The following is a 20708-nucleotide window of genomic DNA, read 5'->3' as shown; positions in this document are numbered from 1 at the left end:
CTAACATGAGCTATGATTAGCCTACAATGGCACATCGCAATCTTGGTTTCTATGCTTCAGAAACTAATGTGCTGTGTTTGGTGGAATTTGAATTTATACTTTGCAGTGTTTCCTCCCTCCCCCCTTAAAGTGCCAGAAAGTTCTAGTGTATAAAACCTTAACCATTCATAGGATTAATAAATTTTACAGTCCTGAGGGAAAATATACTTTTTAACTGGGAAATCCTGGTAAAGCCCAGGATTTTTACTCCTTGTCCTAGTATACACCCTGAGTACATCATGGCGTCACAAAGAGCAAATATTTTTATTCTTTATTTGTTCAGCTTTCTGTGTATGTACTGTCTAATCTGACAGCTGCCTCAAAATACCTCTAATTTCTTGTTGATTGTGAGGTATTCGAAAGGAGTGTACACTGGTTTGCAGTTCTGGGCAAAAATGTCAAAAATATTTATTTGAGGTTACTTATCATATTTCAGTCTCTCTTCTCTTGTCAACTTTTTGTCAAATCGCAGATATCTGAGGAGGGTGCAAAATCTAGGCAGTGACATGGTGAGCCCGAAAATTTCTACCCCTGTACCATCAGTCTTCCATAGGTCATCAGCACTTAGATGGTTAGCCTTTATCATTCCAGCCAAATACAGTAAAAGTATTAGCGCTTGAATTTCACTTGCACTCATAACATTGCAGTCCATGTCTGTGGAAAATTGACATCTCTGGGACTCGATAAACAGGTTCGTGTTTTCTGCTATTGTGCTGACAATACCATCAGTAAAAAAGTGCTTCCAAATTTCATTTGACCTTTTCAGATGTTGTAGAGTGGGCTTTATGCCATGAAGATGGGTTATTATATTTTCAGACCTGGTTCTGACAGTTTTTGGAGGTACCTGTTTATTACATTTCATAACCTGATATTGGACCGTTCGTGATATTGTCTACAGCATCTTCACAATCAGACACCTCTTGTTCTGTATCAGAATTTTCAGGTTACTCTCCTACCTCATCTACACTTTCTTCACATTCGTCATCAAAGTCACCTTCATGATCACTCCCTGCCAAAGCCTCAGCAAGTAACTTTCTGATTCTTTCAGACTCCCTTTCATATGCATCCATTCTGCAAAGAAAAAATATAAATAAAATAACTAACTAACCTGAACCTAACTAAACAGCATAACTAATAGAAGATAACACTGCAATAATAAGAAATTCCTGAGAATTGATAATAATATGGAAATAATGGGTTACCTTTTACTGTTACTCCTGAAACCAACACCACAAATTACACAGAACACCATTGTTCACATGGGACCGTGAGTTTGCAATTGTTGACCATTCTACCACCACTGTTCCGGTCCAAATAAAACGGAGTAACGTAGGACTGCTGATTGTAGGAAGATACACAAGTCATGTGATTCGTACGTCCAATGGAATTAAAAGGAAAGAAAAAAATTCATCTGTATAGAATGTCGGTCCGCACACAACTACTGCATGCTTAAGTGAATATACCTCACTGCAACAAAATATGTCTTTCGTTGTAATGTTTGCCACTGCAACATGCTTATCATGCCTATGACATATTGTCCCCACAAGCTGCCTTTCTTTGAATATTTTCAAGGTCTTCTGTCAGTCCTGTCTGATAAAGATCCCATACCATGCAGCAGTACTCCAGAAGACAGACAAGTGTAGTATAGACAGTCTATTTGCTAGACGTGTTGCTACATCGCCTAAGTAATTTGCAAATAAAATGCAATCATTGATTTGCCTTCCCCCAACATTTTCTGTGTGATGGTTCCAATTAAGTGTATCATGATTGTAAGCCCTAGGTATTCAGTTGAATAAACAGCCTTAAAATTTTTGTGATTTACCATGTAACTGAAATTTAACTTTTTTTGAGGGGTTCATGCTTGTTATAGGTTATGGTCAATTGCCACTTTTTGAATAGTGCAAGTAACTTGCCCAAATTATTGTGCAACTCATTTTGATCTTCTGATGACTTACTAGATGGTAAATAAGAGCATCATCTGCTATCAAGCTAAGAGAGTTGTTCAGATTGTCTCCTAAATTGTTATTGTAGATTAAGAACAGCAGAGGACTTGTGAAATTTCCTCGTGGAACATCAGAACCGCTGACAGGAAATTGCAAATTGTCAAATAACTGATTTGGTACTCTGTTGCTAGACAATTTGATTAGAAGCTGCTTATGAGGAATAGTGCCAAAAGATTTCTGGAACTATAGATGTTTACACCAAACTTGAGACTGCCCATTGATAGCATGATTGCCTCATGTAAATTTAGATTAAGTTGAAACTTCCTGGCAGATTGAAACTGTGTGCCAGACCGAGACTCGAACTTCGGACCTTTGCCTTTCACGGGCAAGTGCTCTACTGAGTTTGAGTCTCAGTCCAGCACACAGTTTTAATCTACCAGGAAGTTTCATATCAGTGCACACTCCGCTACAGAGTGAAAATGTCATTCTGGAAACATCCCCCAGGCTGTGGCTAAGTCTTGTCTCCACAGTATCCTTTCTTCCAGGAGTGCTAGTTCTGCAACATATGCGCGAGAGCTTCTCTGAAGTTAGGAGATGAGGTACTGGCGGAATTAAAGCTGTGGGGACAGGTTGTGAGTTGTGCTGGGGTAGCTCAGTTGGTGGAGCACTTGCCAGCGAAAGGCAAAGGCCCAGAGCTCGAGTCTTAGGTCTGGCACGCAGTTTTAATCTACCAGGAAGTTTCATATCAGCGCACACTCCACTGCAGAGTGAAAATGTCATTCTGGAAAGAGCAAGTTGTTTGACAAGAACTATGTTTTCTGATTCTCTGATGGTTATGTGGGTAGATAATTTTCTATAGTACATGTTCCAAATTTCTGCTACAAATCGGTGAGAGTGATATGGGTCTACAGTTTAATGGATTACTTCTATCTCCTGTGACTGCAAAGCTGAAACTAATGGAAGATGATTTTTTTCCACAGTCTGAATAATAATGGTCTGAATTCTTTTTGGAATAAATTCTTTCCAGAGTCATATTGATTGTTTTGTGGGGAGACATGATGTTGAGATGAGCTTTTTATTTTGGAAGTAAAATTAGAATTAAAATTAAAATCAGAATCATTCTAGTTTGGATAGAAGCTCAGAAAAGAGTAGTATGGTGGATGGCAAAAATAGATCAACTGTGACATTTTCTAGAGAACCATCTTCTGCCTTGGAGCTCTAATGTAACACACATTAAAAAGTTTTATAGGAACATATAATGCCACATTTGTAACTGTAACATACATATCTGTGAAAACAACAATATGGTGTTATGTATTGTGTGTGTTATTCGTCACTCACTTGCATGACATTTATTCACTCTTTTTCATTTTTGTATATTTTAAAAATGCTTTCTATGATATTGTAACTTGCATGCTAACTTTCTGACAATTTTGATAATTAATTATTGAAGATTTTCAGTGCATGCCATTTTAATCTGATAATACTATTATAATTTGCATGCCAGCATTCATGATAGACTTTTTGGATTAAATTTTGCTTCCTTCGGGTAAGTGTTTTGTAAGAAATTAGAAGCTGATTTTCTGAGTTAACATTATCCACTTAAAATTGCTCATTACAGTGTAGTCAGAATTGTAGGTATTTCTTTTATTGCCTTGTTATAAAATCACAAATAAAATTATTAGAAAGTGATAAAAATATGTGACAAACTTTGTTGTATTTAATTAGAAGTAATATTTTTGCTTCCAAATATACTTGACATGTCAGCACTCCAAAAAGTAACTCCTTGGTTCCTGAAGTGTTTACTGTTTCAAGTGGAAATTATTTTTTAAGTAGTTGTAGTTATTCATTCTTCTGAAATCCCATTCAGTAACGCATGCTTGGAGGTCCCAGGATTGTGGTTTGTCATCTTCTTTGTAGCAGCTCAGCATCCTTTTGCTCTCATTCACATTGCTGTCAAAATTTCACTAGTGTATGTCTGCAATAGGACAGAGCTGTGACAAAGTTAGAAGTTTCAACTAATAGTTTAAGGACAGACTACAGCTCACTTTGTATTGACTGGTGGACAACTACTTAAAAAGCAGTGATGACTGTTTCACAGCTTTTGAATTTTCACTCTTTGTTGTTGTGTGGATGTATGCATTACACACATTGTAGTCTGTATTTGATCAAACACATGGCATTAATGTTAATTTTCTGGCCTTGTTTCTCTTATTCTTTCATTTCCTTATTCCTTTCCTTTCATTTTCATTTCATTTATTTGTTTTCTTACATATTTTTCATACTTCTTTCCTATTTTTCCTGCACATAATTTCATCTCCTTATTGGCTCAGTTATGACATCTCCCTGCTAATCTTTGACTTGGTTACTACAATTTCTAAGTTACCATGTTTAAAATCCCATCTGGTATTAACAATCCATTTTTCTCTTTTGACTGTAGAAGGGCCCCCTGATTCCAACTAAATTAATTTAATGTTGTTCTCCATGGTTTTTCTCTGATCCCTCTTGGCAAAAAGATTTTCTCTGTCTACATATTAATATTTAGAATCTGAATTGTGATGTATGAAAACAATGGAAGTTCAGTGGGAACCCGAGGGCAAAGAATAGCTGAGATAGACATAATCCAGATAGATTTACATAACTGAATGAAATAATTGTCTGTGGCTACTGATTGATACGACAGGTATTTTTGATGTGTGTAGGTACAGCCTTGCAGTGTTGCCACCTCACTGCAGTGACACAGGTGGAACATGCTACATACGATGGCTACAGAAGACTCAGTTACCTATTTCCATCTTGATACTTTTAGGGTGGGCATGGTAGAGTCATCGGCATGTTTCCACTGCTAAAAGTGAAGGGTTCGCTCACCAGTCAATAACGTTTAAATTCAGATTCAAATAATCTGACTAATGTTTCAGCAATGAAAACAATTTATAAATTTGTACTAAGGTTAAGTACAACAATAAATTCAACTTTAGAATATGAAATGTAGTGATTTTGTTTAACATCTTTCTCTGTAATATTACTAAAAATATATTTTTACATATTACTGCTGAAATTCAACAAGTCATTGTTGCAAAATACTTAAACAAATTATTTACAGAAGAATGCCATGAGTTTCAGAGAAATGTAGGAATTCATGAGGCTGATCCTATGACTTACTTTAGAGTATAGGCTGAAGAGAGGCAAACCTACATTTATAGCATTTTTGGATTTCGAGAATGGTTTTGACTGTGTTGACTAGAATACACACTTTGAAATTATGAAGTTAGCAAGGGTAAAACACAGAGTGTGAAAATTTATCTACGATTTGTGCAGAAACCATGCTGCAATTGTAAGAGTTGAAGGTTGTGAAATTGAGGCAATTGCTGAGAAATGAGTGTGACAAAGTTGTAACCGTTCTCCGGTGTCAGTCAATATGTACTTAGAGCAAGCAGTAAAGGAAACCAAGGAGAAATTTGGGGAGGCAATTAAACCTCAGGGAGAAGTAATAAAAAGTATAAGTTTGCCAGTGACACTGTAATTCAATCAGCAATGATAAAGGACTTGGAAGAGCAGTTGAGCAGAATAGATAGTGTTGTGAAAAGAGTTTGAGGTGGATGTCAATGAAAGTAAAACAAGATTATTGGAATGTAGTTGAATTAAATCAGGTGATGCTGAGTATATTAAATGAAGAAATGAGATGCTAAAAGTAGTAAATGAGCTTCCAATCTTAAATAACAAAATCTCCAGACTAGTTAGTTAGGTTTCAAAATTTTATCAAATAGTACTTCAGTTATTAAGTTATGAAAGAATGAGGCAAGGAAAGACAGTCCTTTCTTGTAAAGTGGTGTGAATCCAGTTACTATCAATAGCCATACAAAAAATAAGTGATGACAGCACTGTTAACTTTTATAACCCCAAGTCCACTTGTCAATAAGAATGGTGGGTAAGAGAACTTACAGTGTCTGAGAAGGAAGGCATGGAACAAAAGGTTCTGGAAACAGACAGCACTTTCATTATTTGTTGCAGGAGGAATGAAAATGCTGCTGCTTAACACTGTCAGTGCAAGTACTTATTGGGCCGACAGTGGCTTGGTAACAGGGGAATAGAACCTGCTGTGTAAATTGATCTGTGAGATGCAGAGCTTCCGAACTTGCCTAAAAACGTGTACAGAAATCTGCTCAGCAGGCAGCTGGTATGGATGGCTGACTGTACATGACAACACTTGACACAAAGTATAAGGTGAGGTCTGCAGCATGTTAACTCCGCATGAGCACTGGCTTGCTCTGTTTACTGCTACTTGGAGGTAAACACTTCCATCAGCAGGTCTGCCCATATGACATGACACATGTGCCTTCCATTGCAGGTTTTAGAACTACTCCGCTGTTCATCTACCTCCACCGTGATGTCCACTGATGGGGACGCTAAATCCCTCCCCCCTGAGAAAACTGCGTAGAGCCACAAATGACCAGGCTCAGGCTGTGATCTCCAGCATGGAACCTTAGAGGGCACTGGAGAACTCAGAAGTGGATTTAACACTGAATTAGGCAACATTAGTGCTGCTGGTTTGGAAGAGCAATTGTACAGAATACAGAGAGTTTTGAAAGAGTTTGTTAGGTCAATGTCAACAAAAGTGAAACAAGAGTATTGGTACGTAGTGAAATTACATCAGGTGATGCTGGGTGAATTAAATAAAGAAATGAGATGCTAAAAGCAGTAAATGAGCTTACAATCTTAAAGAACATAATCTTCACACCATTTATTTAGGTGGAAGAACACAGTGGCTGCAACAATGGTTGGTCCGCCAGTGGCAGTCAGCTACATTGACAAAGGGGATGAGGACTAGAAGGGGAGCAGGTTGGGGTCCACTTTGCCAGGTGGGAGAGCGAGCCTCACTGGGGCCCAAGGTAGCTGGCAACAGAAGGATTGCGGAGGACGCGGAGTAGATGGCAATGGTGGGGCATGCTATTGCAAGTGGGAGCCCACACTTGGAATGACGTCACGATAAACCCTGTAACTTAGCTGACTGGAAGGCCACAGCAGCATCACTCTAACAGGCATGTACACAACTGATTTGCGTGATGGGTCAGCTGCTCCCACTGACATTCACAACAAATAACTGCCGACCTTTATGGCTGACCACAATACCTGGCAGTCACCCCAGTTGGCAGCCAAAGGACTGGGGCCTAACAACAGCTCTGGAAGGAAATGTGGTAAGCTACAGTGATCCATGGCATGCAACTCAGGGTGCAACAAACCCAGGAGACACGTGCCTGGTGACCATGCAAATGTTCTGTTGTCTGGTAGGTAGTCAGAAAACTTGACAACACAGTGTTGTGGGAACAGGCAGACTTGGACTTCTTCATTAGGGATCCTAAATGGAAGCGTGAAACACTCCACCTCTGAGTTAGAAGCCAGTTGAAATGGGGTGGTAGTCAGATGCTGGATACCATCTTCAGGCTCCCACAACAAAAATTCCCTACCATTATTGGACACGAGGGAAGGATCTCTCAATGGCAAAAGTAACTGACTTTGAGCAAAAAATGGTAGTCGATGACTTGAGGGACTGCTTGGCGATGTGCAGGAAATTCAGCAGCATATTGGCCACCAACAACCACGTGTTGCCCAAAAATGGACTTGCGAAGTTGCCCTGTATCTTCTCCCCTTTTCCTTTTGGGAAAGGCCAAGGTGAGATCTGGCATGGTGGTGCAACCTGGTTCCATGCATAGACACCAAAAGCCTATACCTGATATTCATTGTCACAATCAATCATCAGCCAGTAAATGTGATGTCGCACCAGTGACTTCATCTAAGTCGTACCCCAGTGTGACACAAGTGAGGATGCATCACAGAGGAGAAAAAATGTACACCACACTTGATCCACACCTAAAGAAGCATGTTCTGACCGATCCATCTGGACTGCTGAAATGCTTCTCTGAAATGGTGGGTCAGCAAGTGTTATGGTTGAAACCTTCTGTGCTGACAATGGAAAATCCAACAGGATTTACTGAAAGGCAGTATCCAATGTAAACATGAGTGCCTCATGCTGATCAAACTGTGGATCAGACCCCACCACTAGCCACAATAGTGCATCAGTATTGGCACTCTGGGCAGTGGAGCAGTAACAAATGTCATAACCGTAGTTACTGAGAAAGAGGGACTCACCACCATAACTGGTGGGCTGTCATGTCCTGGAAATCAATAGTTTGTGATCAGCGATGAGGAGGAACATCGGCCCATACAGGAAGACATGAAGCTTTTTAACCCCGAAAGTAATAGCTAACAGTTCCTTTTCCCTATGTGAATAATTATGTTGCCCAGAGGAAAGCGTCTTCCAGGACCGTCCAGGTTCCAGTGGGATAGGACAGCACCAATGTCATGCTGGGATGCAGCACAGACCAGGGTTAAAGGTTTATATGGCATGAAGGACACCAGATAGGGAGCAGAGCATGAACATTGTTTGAGAGACTGAAAAGCCCCTTGGCACTTCGCAGACTAGACAGACTTAACGCCATTCCAGTGAAGCTGGTTAAGAGGCTGGCAGATGTGTATGTCTTGGAGAATGAACTGAGCATAATAAGCAATCTTTCGAAAAAAAGACTGGCGCTCCTTCAGGTTCTGGGTGCTGATAGGTGGACAGTGGCCTTGATGTGCTCATCATTGGGGACAATAGCATCTTTACTAGGCACATGACCCAAAAAATGTATCCTCTGGGAGCTAACAGCAGTTCTCCAGCCTGCAACAAGTACTATTCTCCAGGAGGCACTTGAAAAGAGATTGAGGGTTTAGTAAATTCTCCTTCCTAGTAGGGCACAAGACACAGATGTCATCAGGGTAATTGACACTGATCCAGACACTGTTGGTAAATTCCAGGTGCAGATGAGATTCCAAAAGGTAAGCAGTTAAACTGGTTTAGCCCAAAGGGGGTGTCAAGGACCAGGAAAGTCCAAGAAATGGCATCCAGTAAGCATTGTGCAAGTCAGTGCTGGAAAAATACTGGCCACCATGACAACTTTGCCAATGACTCCACCCGCCACAGAATGGAATACGAATCCACTACACATTGCACATTGACAGTCTGTTTAAACTTGTTGCAAAGGAGCATGGCACCATCGGGTTCCTGAATCGCACTCAAAGGGGTGACTTAGCAAATTAGAAGAAATGATATCCTGATCCTGCCAACTTTGCAACTCAGACTTTATGTTGTTGTGTGTGGTAAAGGAAATGGGGCAGGGGCGACAAAGAGTATGTATCACTGATGGCTAGACAAATATGTGCTTCAAAATTTTCTGTCCATCCGAGGTATTCTCAAACAGTGTGCTGTTTGACTCCAGTAAGGAGTCCAAACTTGAAAAGGAATTAATTGAGACACTAAATGCAAAACTTGAAAAAGTACCAAGCCCAAAGATATTCTGCACCAATGGTGAATTGACCACTAACAGCGTAAATTGCCATTCCACGTTCTTGTAACTCTTGGAGATGGAGAATTGCCATCGCAAGGACATTCATTGTTTTACTTTCAGACACAACATGATGGAGTGGCCATTGCACCTCTGGGCACCCCAAGAAGTCATACATATTCACATTAATGAGGCTGACTGACACTCCATGTGTACTTCGAATTTGACCATCTGCCCTTCCACTATCAGTGTCAGAAAAATACACTGTGGCTACTGTGCGGGGTAGCTGAGACAGCCCCAGAGTCCAGGGAAAACACCGGGATGTCCCACGACTGAAATGTGGCCCGCCCACAGTCACAAACAGGTGCCAAAGCCCTAACTTACGGCAAACTGTATGTATGGCCTCCATGTGCAGGCGTCTCGGTGTACATGCAAAAAATGACAATCAGGGGTGGGAACAGGTATCATACAGGCAGATGCTTCGACTTTGTGAAGGGCTGTCACTCTGCGGCCACAGCTGGGTACTGGCGTTATCTTCTTGGCCAACATCAGCATACCTGTAACAGTTGAGTTCATTATTGGTTAGTGTCCGATAGGTCACATAGTGGATGCAAAGTGCTGGGTAGTGTAGGCTGTTTGTTTGTGCCTTAATGTGCAAGTTTATTGGCCTGTCCTGCTGTTGCCTGTTGGTCGCCTGTGATAGCAGCCCTCATATCCAGTGAGTAGTGCTGATGTGCATAGGCTCGCCAATGTTGTCACTTGTGAGTGTGCTTTAGCTTGCTGTAGGTGGTTAGGCCCTAGCTAGCAGTGTCTTTGATCACTTATGCTTCCACCTAAACTTGTGATCAGTGTTTCCCAGAGTAAAGATGAAAGGATTGTTCGAGAGTCCCAAGTTCCTGTATAGTCATGTGCTGAGTTTTTTTTAATACTCCCTTGAGGGTTTCAAGGCAGTATTCATCGTTACGGTCAGCAGTGCGAGTGTAGTGTGGAGAATTGCTGATGATACATGTCACTTTGTTATGTATGAACTGCAGATGACCCAGGCATGTGGGAACTGTATATCCCTAGATGGGAGCTGCATACATCATCAGAGGTCTGATCATCGTCATGTATATACCTTCCTATGTAATGTACTTTCCCTGTTTGAGCTTTATGTGCACTCTGTTGGCAACATATTCTGTGAGGCCCCCCCCCCTCCCCCCCTCCCTGCCGCCATGTAAATTTCTGGTCCAGCCAGACACTGAGGTATCTAACTTTCTTGCAGAAATGATTGGCGTGCATGTAGCGTTATGTCTCTACAGTGTTGATGTTTACTGCACAGTAATTTTGGTCTCTGTGTGAACAGAACCACTTTTCACTTGTCAATGCTTATTTAATATGCCACCATTTGAACCAGATCTTGACAGGTCTGAGTGTTGTCTGTAATCGTGAATTTATGTTTGATGGTTTCCAGTCTTACTCAAGGATGGCTGTGTCTTCCATTTAGGTGGCTAATGTCGTGTTTTGTGTTTCTGGGAGACCATTAATGTAGTATTTGAACATCATGGCCCCCAGCATGAATCTCTGGGGTACTCCAGCTTGAAAACCATTTCGTGTCAACTGTTTGGCCTGCATGTCAGTGTTAAAACATCTGTTGGTGAGATATTAGTGTATGAGACTTACGAGCCTGTCAGGGAAACTAGCATTGCTTAGTTTGCATACAGGGCCATTGTGCCAAAGATGGTCAAAAGCTTTTTCAATGTCCAGGAACATAGGCCCTGTGGCTTTGTTCATATTGTAGCCATGTGTTACATGTTTAACTGCATGGAGGGTTTGTTGTGTTGAGTGGGGATTCCTAAAGGTGAATTACTCCAGCCTTAGGGTGTCGTTAGGTGATGCTGCTAACTTACCTAACCCTTGCACGATCTGTCGCAGATAACAAGCAACCTGCTACTGTTCTTACTACCCAACATGAGTATCGCAGAGTTTATTTGTCTTGGCTCTTGCCTTGGCACTTTTTTTTCCTGTACCCTTCAAACTGCTACTCTTCATCCAATTTTTGACTCAGTCTATCTCCAAATGAGCACATACTAATGGTTAATCTACATCTACATCTACATTTATACTCCACAAGCCACCCAACAGTGTGTGGCAGAGGGCACTTTACGTGCCACTGTCATTACCTCCCTTTCCCGTTCCAGTCGCATATCGTTCGCGGGAAGAACGACTGTCTGAAAGCCTCCATGCGCGCTCTAATCTCTCTAATTTTACATTCGTGATCTCCTCGGGAGGTATAAGTAGGGGGAAGCAATATATTCGATACCTCATCCAGAAACGCACCCTCTCGAAACCTGGCGAGCAAGCTACACCGCGATGCAGAGCACCTCTCTTGCAGAGTCTGCCACTTGAGTTTGTTAAACATCTCCGTAACACTATCACGGTTACCAAATAACCCTGTGACGAAACGCGCCGCTCTTCTTTGGATCTTCTCTATCTCCTCCGTCAACCCGATCTGGTACGGATCCCACACTGATGAGCAATACTCAAGTATAGGTCAAACGAGTGTTTTGTAAGCCACCTCCTTTGTTGATGGACTACATTTTCTAAGGACTCTCCCAATGAATCTCAACCTGGTACCCGCCTTACCAACAATTAATTTTATATGATCATTCCACTTCAAATCGTTCCGCATGCATACTCCCAGATATTTTACAGAAGTAACTGCTACCAGTGTTTGTTCCACTATCATATAATCATACAATAAAGGATCCTTCTTTCTATGTATTCGCAATACATTACATTTGTCTATGTTAAGGGTCAGTTGCCACTCCCTGCACAAAGTGCCTATCCGCTGCAGATCTTCCTGCATTTCGCTACAATTTTCTAATGCTGCAACTTCTCTGTTTACTACAGCATCATCCGCGAAAAGCCGCATGCAACTTCCGACACTATCTACTAGGTCATTTATATATATCGTGAAAAGCAATGGTCCCATAACACTCCCCTGTGGCACGCCAGAGGTTACTTTAACGTCTGTAGACGTCTCTCCATTGATAACAACATGCTGTGTTCTGTTTGCTAAAAACTCTTCAATCCAGCCACACAGCTGGTCTGATATTCCATAGGCTCTTACTTTGTTTATCAGGCGACAGTGCGGAACTGTATCGAACGCCTTCCGGAAGTCAAGAAAAATAGCATCTACCTGGGAGCCTGTATCTAATATTTTCTGAGTCTCATGAACAAATAAAGCGAGATGGGTCTCACACAATCGCTGTTTCCGGAATCCATGTTGATTCCTACATAGTAGATTCCGGGTTTCCAAAAACGACATGATACTCGTGCAAAAAACATGTTCTAAAATTCTACAACAGATCAACGTCAGAGATATAGGTCTATAGTTTTGCGCATCTGCTCGACGACCGTTCTTGAAGACTGAGACTACCTGTGCTCTTTTCCAATCATTTGGAACCTTCCGTTCCTCTAGAGACTTGCGGTACACGGCTGTTAGAAGGGGAGCAAGTTCATTCGTGTACTCTGTGTAGAATCGAATTGGTATCCCGTCAGGTCCAGTGGACTTTCCTCTGTTGAGTGATTCCAGTTGCTTTTCTATTCCTTGGACACTTATTTCGATGTCAGCCATTTTTTCGTTTGTGCGAGGATTTAGAGAAGGAACTGCAGTGCGGTCTTCCTCTGTGAAACAGCTTTGGAAAAAGGTGTTTAGTATTTCAGCTTTACGCATGTCATCCTCTGCTTCAATGCCATCATCATCCCGGAGTGTCTGGATATGCTGTTTCGAGCCACTTACTGATTTAACATAACAGGATGTACGCAAACGCTACAGTACCCACATCCTGCAAAGACCTCACTTAGTGAACACTTACCCCTATGCAGAGATGGTAGTAGACCTTTGGTGTTGGCCATGGTGTGGGTGTGGAGGGCTTCACCCTATATATAGGGCCACTTGGTCATCCAACTAGCAGAAGGAGAATGACGCTGAGGACCCAAAAATTACCGTGGACGTTACTTAAAACACTACGAGTGATGTGAACCCACAGAGATCAGTGCAGGCAAGACAGACAGCACTGCAACACTGTTACACCAGAACCATCAACATGTGTGACTCGGTGGGAGGCGAGCCAACCTACATCTACATCTGCATCTGCATCTACATCTACATCTACATCCATACTCCGCTATCCACCATACGGTGCATGACGGAGGTTACCTCATACCACAACTAGCATCTTCTCTCCCTGTTCCACTCCCAAACAGAACGAGGGAAAAATGACTGCCTATATGCCTCTGTACGAGCCCTAATCTCTCTTATCTTATCTTTGTGGTCTTTCCGCAAAATGTAAGTTGGCGGCAGTAAAATTGTACTGCAGTCAGCCTCAAATGCTGGTTCTCTAAATTTCCTCAGTAGCGATTAACGAAAAGAACGCCTCCTTTCCTCTAGAGACTCCCACCCGAGTTCCTGAAGCATTTCCGTAACACTCGCGTGATGATCGAACCTACCAGTAACAAATCTAGCAGCGCGCCTCTGAATTGCTTCTATGTTCTCCCTCAATCCGACCTGGTAGGGATCCAAAACGCTCGAGCAGTACTCAAGAATAGGTCGTATTAGTGTTTTATAAGCGGTCTGCTTTACAGATGAACCACATCTTCCCAAAATTCTACCAATGAACCGGAGACGACTATCCGCCTTCCCCACAACTGCCATTGCATGCTTGTCCCACTTCATATCGCTCTGCAGTGTTACGCTCAAATATTTAATCGATGTGACTGTGTCAAGCCCGACACTACTAATGGAGTATTCAAACATTACGGTATTCTTTTTCCCATTCATCTGCATTAGTTTACACCTGCACCTGCAGTATACCACAGGACACTGGGGGCTGTTGACCATGCACACCTAATTGAGCCACATGCCAATCATTAGAAAGGAAGTCTCTAGCTGCCGCCATAAGTTAATACGATTCCACGATTTAGGCTATGTGAGCTAAAAAAGGGTCAAACAAGGTCAATCTCTAGTCTGAACCTTTGGATCAGGAGCTAACCAGAGAATCACATTTCCTGAATTAGCGAGTCTGTGTAAGAAGTAGCATATTTGGGACACTCGAAATGACACCTACACCAGAGGCCTTGCAAATCGGTGATTTAGGCTGCGTACAGCTGCCCAGGAAACTTGTGATGTTGGTTAAACTGCAACCATGCAACCACCACATGGGTTTGATGGCTGAAATACTGTGAAAGCTACATCAAAGAGAAGCTTCTTGGGCTCAGTGAAAGGCTTCAAACATTGGACAACTTCATATAAACCCATGCTGCTGGACAACAACAAGCTAAAATAATCAGCCTGATTGACACTGCAGCAGCAGTTGGCGCTGGTAATTCTCCCACCTTTCTGTAGAATCATCACAACTGGCAGATGATGGTGGGGCAGCGAAGAAAACTGCCCAGTGATAATGTGACCCCCAACCAGCGAGGGCATGGTGCAAAGCAAGTCCACTTTTTGGGTTATCAGTTATGTGCTCCTGTTGCTACTTCTGCTGCTGCTCCTTCTGTAGGCACAACTGTTCCTGCCTCTGCTAGCATTGCAGAGAGGCTAGTTCCATGGTAGGCCAAAGTGAGCACTATAAAAATAGGGAAAGAGTAAAAAAGAGGGAAGTCACGTGTAAGAACGTCGTTTGTTGCCACTTTAGTATTTGCAGAAGACACAACAACGTTAGTACTAAGTACAGGCCAACAGTGGTTCAATAGCATTCTCAGAACAGAACCCCATGAGAGGAGTGAACTTACCATGTGAACTGATCTGTGGGAAGCAGAGCATCTGAACCCACATAAATGCGTGTACGGCAGTATAGTCATCTTACAGCTGGACCCGTGCCAGCTCATCTGCCTATATAGTGATGTCTGCTGGTGGGGATACTAAAATTTGCTTTTGTATATATGCCAGCAGTATTCTCTGGGAACAAGATTATATAGGTAATGCTTTGTTGGATACCAAGAAACTGTCTGTTCCATGAGAAAATTAACTTGTGTTAAAAGGTGCTGTGAACAGTTCCGAAGTGAAAACATTGAAGAAGCATATGCTCATTTATCAGCTGTTCTAAGGTAAAGTTTTTGGAAACTGTCAGCAATAGGAACAATGCAGTTCATAGGTTAGTATATATAAATCTGCTTACGCAATCCTCTCTCTGTCCCCTCCACCATCCCCTCTATGCAAATCACCAACAGTGCTGTGGATGCATTGTTTCTGTAGGTAGTAAGTTGTATGGGTACTAAGCTGAAATTTATTCCATTGTACCAGAGGTATGTTTTACATGTCACTTCATACTGCCATCCTCACTTCTGGGGTTAAATGATATCAGGATTGTCACCAGTCAGCCTAGTGGCATTTCTCATTGTTCACAATTTCAAATACCTTTAGCTCACAAACCACTGAGAGCAGGCCTTGTAATTTTTTGAAGTATTTCCTTGTTCATTTGGTGGATTATATGATGTAAGTTGTTTTATGTTTTGTATTTTTTAACTACATTACACCAAATATTGATGGTAGGCAATGAAAAGCTCGTAACTCTATCTGAGTGTGGAAAACTCGTTATTTCATTAACCAGTAACTTTATTACCAAAAAGAGGTTTGAAAATGCACAGAATTTGCTAATGTGTCAGTAACTACACTTCTACCACACAGTTACATGTGCAGCAACGTTATCTGTATCACATCATATATTTTTTAGAAACTGTTTTTGCTTCTCCTGTAAAATTTAACAAAATGGAGTTACGAGGTTTTCATTGCCTACCATCGATATGTATTTCAGTCAGTCACTTGGTAATGACTACACAGCCAAAAGTGCGCAGTAGTGAATATAAAATAAATTGATACTTCAATCCAACGATTGATAAGATAACGTTCTTCAGAAAATATTTTCTTTTTATTACCCTTCAATGAATGTCTGTTTCCTCTTGAGAAAGCCTGTATAGCACAGATTCTTCATGCCACAAGACTTGCTCAGTGATATGCGGCAACTGACAGGTAGATACAGGGATATTGCAGTGGAAACATTATGGAAAGAGGGTAGTACAAGGTGAGAGAGGGTGGGGGGAAAGTGGGGGGGGGGGGGGGGGAAGGGGGGGGGGAGAGAGAGAGAGAGAGAGAGAGAGAGAGAGAGAGAGAGAGAGAGAGAGAGAGAGAGAGAGCAGTCTGTGTCTCCTAAAGATATGTGTAGTTGGATTGAAATTTGGCTGCACTTCTCTTGAAGGTGATCCATATTAAGGTCATCTCATAGCTGCAATCACAGAAGAAAACATTGAAAAATGCAAGAGGAAATTAATGATTGAAGTTGTATGAACTACATGGTGCCATAGGAATTTTAAAATAAAAGAGAACCATACATCTTGTATGAAGAATTGCCTGTAAGGTAGCTTTGTGCAAGATGGATACCACATTTGATGAAAGACAACCAGTAGCAAGTTCTAAAATCAGTTTCTCAGCCAACTGTGAATCATTTTTAAAGTAATTCAGTTTGTTGTGTGGACTGCTTTGGTACCGTGGATAAGAAATCAAACAGCAACTGAAGCAGTATGTAGAAGCTGTTGGCACTGTACAAAATAAAAGTGAAATACATTTCATCTGCTGGAAAGGTTATAACCAGTGGTTTCTCAAACACAAAAGGGGTTTTCCTCTTGATTGCCTTTAAGAATGTAGAATATCCCTTGTAAACATGATGCAAGTTATTTTGGTCGAGATAAATATGTAAATGTTAGAAGGATGCATCTGCCCACATTAGAGCTTTGGCAGTGAAAAATTGAGGGACTTCAAACATGGACTGGTGCATTTATTATGTTCACCATATCTGGCACCATTTGACTTCCACCTATTCCCATATATAAATAAATTTGTTATTTGAGAAGTATTTTAAATACACTGTACATGTCATAGCAGTTATGAATGAGTACTTCGCAGAACTTCCTGAATCACATTTAGATTATGCAATTTATTCATTGGGATAACACTGCACCAACTGCAGTGACCTAGAAACCTGTCTTTCGCTGCCAGGTAGAGGAAACAAACTAATATCTCAGGGAGCTTACTGGAATGGAAGAGATAGTTATGACAGTAGTAAAAGTAAAATGGAGATGGCTGGAACATGTAGCCAGACAAATGGATGGTGTATGAGCCAAGGCTGTTCTTTGCACTAAGTCCAATGCATAAGTAAAGGTTGAGATGACCACCTAAAGAAAAGTGGGTAGATGACATCAGAAAACTTGTATATGGCTGAAAATCATAATATGTGGAAAGTCTGGAAGAGGCATTTATGGTGCTGTGGATGTCAAATGGTTGATGGAGATAAAACCTATACATGGTGAAAAATGTAAATATATGAAAACAAAGGTAAGTATAACAGATTGTATCATTATGTTGAAGGATTTACATGTATTCAAGATGTCTTGCTTTCCCACTGGATTTCCAACAAATGACTACGGTAATCTCAGTTCCTTCATGATAAATTGTGAGTAGTTAATGCTAGTAGAAAGTATTAGCATCTGAGGAATCTGAATCCTGTCTGTTGAAGTGCCCTACTGAATTTACAAGTAGATTCCCACCACCACGTTACAGTTTGTCTTTCTTCTGATTTGAAAATATAGCATTTTCTCCTATCTCTGTGTTCTCTTTCGATAGCTCTTGAAAAATTTTTTCCTATTTTTTTGTGGATGACAAATACCATATCTGGAAACCAGAAAATATCTAAATTATTTTCTTCCCTGTGCCATCATGGCATGCCCTTTTTGTAAACTGTGTTGTTCTGACTTTGTTGTACAAAGACTGATCTTCCACAAAAGAGTAAGTGATAAAAAATAGTAGTCATTCATCTAATTGCCATGATGATTGACAAATTGCCACTTAAATTAAGGGATAAATAGAGCCACTGTTGTGAAATATACAACAGTGTCATGAAGAGTGTATTGAAATAGTTGATGAAGGTGTGTACTGAACACTATCTCCACACCTTGACACAAAAACACTATGTATGGCACAGACTCATTACATTGAGCACTTGTGAACTGATGTAATGCAGTTAAATCCAGTAACATAATTTCTTTGTTTAAGATCAAGACAGCTGTGAATGGAACAGACAAGCAAAAAAGAAATATGGAAAATTGCAATTATTGAATAGGAAATGTTCAGCTGTTGAGATTAGAGGAAGCCTTAACAGATGGGAGAATTTTTGGGTATCTTATTTTCTTCCCTCCTTATGATACTGTCTCTTGTCATCTGCATTACTGCCATTCAGCTTTTTATGTCTCACCCTGTATTCTCTCATTTCTTTGTTTTTCATGATATTTCTTCTTCTGATTTTTTGTTCTCATTCCATTTTCTTTTTTTATTGCAGAATCAATTTTACCAATGAAAATAATCAGTTTTTGAAAACATAATGTAACTGGATAGATTGGATTGGTCTATCATAGTGGTAGATCCCTTCTACTATTGTACTACGGTGTCACTGTGGTATTTGACTGACAAGAGTATGTAAATGAAGGTCTATTCCAGCTGTCTGACACCTCTGCATACATCATCTGCCATCAAGATCCCATCCCTGTGATTGAAACTGACCTACAGTCCATTCTTAAAACCTCAGGCCACTTGGAAGGACCAACAACTCAATCCATACAATTTCTTACCTCACCCAAATGACACCCCCCCCCCCCCCCCCCCCCACCTTTTACCTTCTTTATAAGATCCTCAAACCCGGTCATCCTGGCCATCCCATAGTTGGTGCCTTAGTTGGTCAACACGTGCAGCTCTCTTCCCTCCTATATTAAAGATACCAATTATTTTCCAGATCGTCTGAAATCCTTGCCTGCTCCACTCCTACCACCAAAACTGCTTGTCACCATTGATGCCAACTCCCTCTGTACCAACTTTCCCAATATATACATGGTCTGTCTGCTTCTGAACATTTCCTCAGTCAGCACACACCTGATTCCAAACCTATGATATCCTTCGTGCTCACACAATCAACTGTTACTTACCAATGACTACTTCACCTTTGAGGGGCAGACGTACAAACAGATCAGGGGTACAGCCATGGGAACCAGGATGACTTCTTGATGTGCCAACCTTTTCATTGGTCGCTTGGAGGGGGGCTTTTCTGGGATCCATAAGCCTTCAGCCGACAGTTTGCCTTAGATACATTGATGACATCTTTACCATATGGACTCATGGTGAGGCTAACCTGTTACAGTTCCTGGAATCTCTAAATGCATTATCCCAATTAAATTTCACATAGTCCTGTTCTGAATCCCAAGCCACTTTTGTGGATGTTGATATCATCCTCACCGAAGGCCAGCTAAGCACTTCCATCCCCATTAAATCTACTGACAAACAATACTACTTACATTTTGACAGTTGCCATCCTGGCCATGTTAAACTTCCCTCCCTTACAACCTTGGGATTTGAGGCAAACATATTTGTTGAGATGCAGACTCTTACAGCAATACACGATCATTATCACCTCAGCCTTCAGGGTACATAATTATCCCACCAGCCTATATCAAAAGCAGATTTCCTGGGCCATCACAGCCAATCCTGGTACTGGTGATACCTCCAGAAAACAACTTAAGAGCACACCACTTGTCACCCAGTATTATACTGGTCTTGACAGTATTAATCTAGCTACTTCAACAAGGCCATGGCTTCCTAAAAATCAAGCCTTGAAATGAGGTCCATTCTGTCTGAGATTTTACCCACCACACCTAGAATAGCTTTTTGCTGCCCTCACAATCTCTGCAATATTCGTGTCAAATCCTATGCTCTCTACCCTATGGCGTCCTTGCTGAAAGACGTGCCCTATACACATTCCTGCCACCACCTATACCGGTCCTGTAACTGGCACAACATACACTATCAAAAGGAGAGCCACCTGTGAAACGGCATGTCATATACCAGCTGTTATGTTCAGCCTTTTACATCGGCATGATTACCACCAAGTTATCAGTTAGGATTGAATGGTCATAGGCATAGGGTATATACTGGCAACACACACTGCCACAACATGACAGTCATGACCTTGGTGCCTGTTTCATCACATGTGCAATCTGGATTCTTCCCTCCACACATCAGTTTCTCAGAACTCTGCAGGTGGGAACTGGTGCTACAACATTTTCAAAGTTCTTTCCACCCATCTGACCTTAATTTACATTAATTTCTTTGGTTTCAGCATTTCTTCTCAGTAATTATTCCTGTCTGCACGCTGTTTTAGTTTTCTGCATCTTTCATCTTCTGATCTGTCTATATTTTGCTGTCCTCCTCCCACCTCTATCTCAGACAATGAAATTAGCTTTTCGCTCTTATTAACATGTG

The 20708-nt window shown here is 41.2% G+C and overlaps 1 protein-coding gene across 4 annotated transcripts in view; it reads left to right on the top strand.

Moving 5' to 3' along the window:
* LOC124621858 (eye-specific diacylglycerol kinase) overlaps nt 1-20708 on the top strand; it is a 637666-nt gene that overhangs the window by 544449 nt on the left and 72509 nt on the right. For 2 of the 4 annotated variants that reach the window (XM_047147314.1, XM_047147312.1), the window contains one exon: nt 3490-3531. The exons of the other annotated variants lie outside the window; for them this stretch is intronic. In XM_047147314.1, the coding sequence (XP_047003270.1) occupies nt 3490-3531 (42 nt within the window). The remainder of the gene's footprint in view (nt 1-3489; nt 3532-20708) is intronic. 4 annotated transcript variants of the gene reach the window in all.

This window comes from Schistocerca americana, chromosome 7 (genome assembly GCF_021461395.2).
Source record: "Schistocerca americana isolate TAMUIC-IGC-003095 chromosome 7, iqSchAmer2.1, whole genome shotgun sequence".
NCBI classification, from domain to species: domain Eukaryota; kingdom Metazoa; phylum Arthropoda; class Insecta; order Orthoptera; family Acrididae; genus Schistocerca; species Schistocerca americana.
This window is presented reverse-complemented; position numbering and strand designations above follow the sequence as displayed.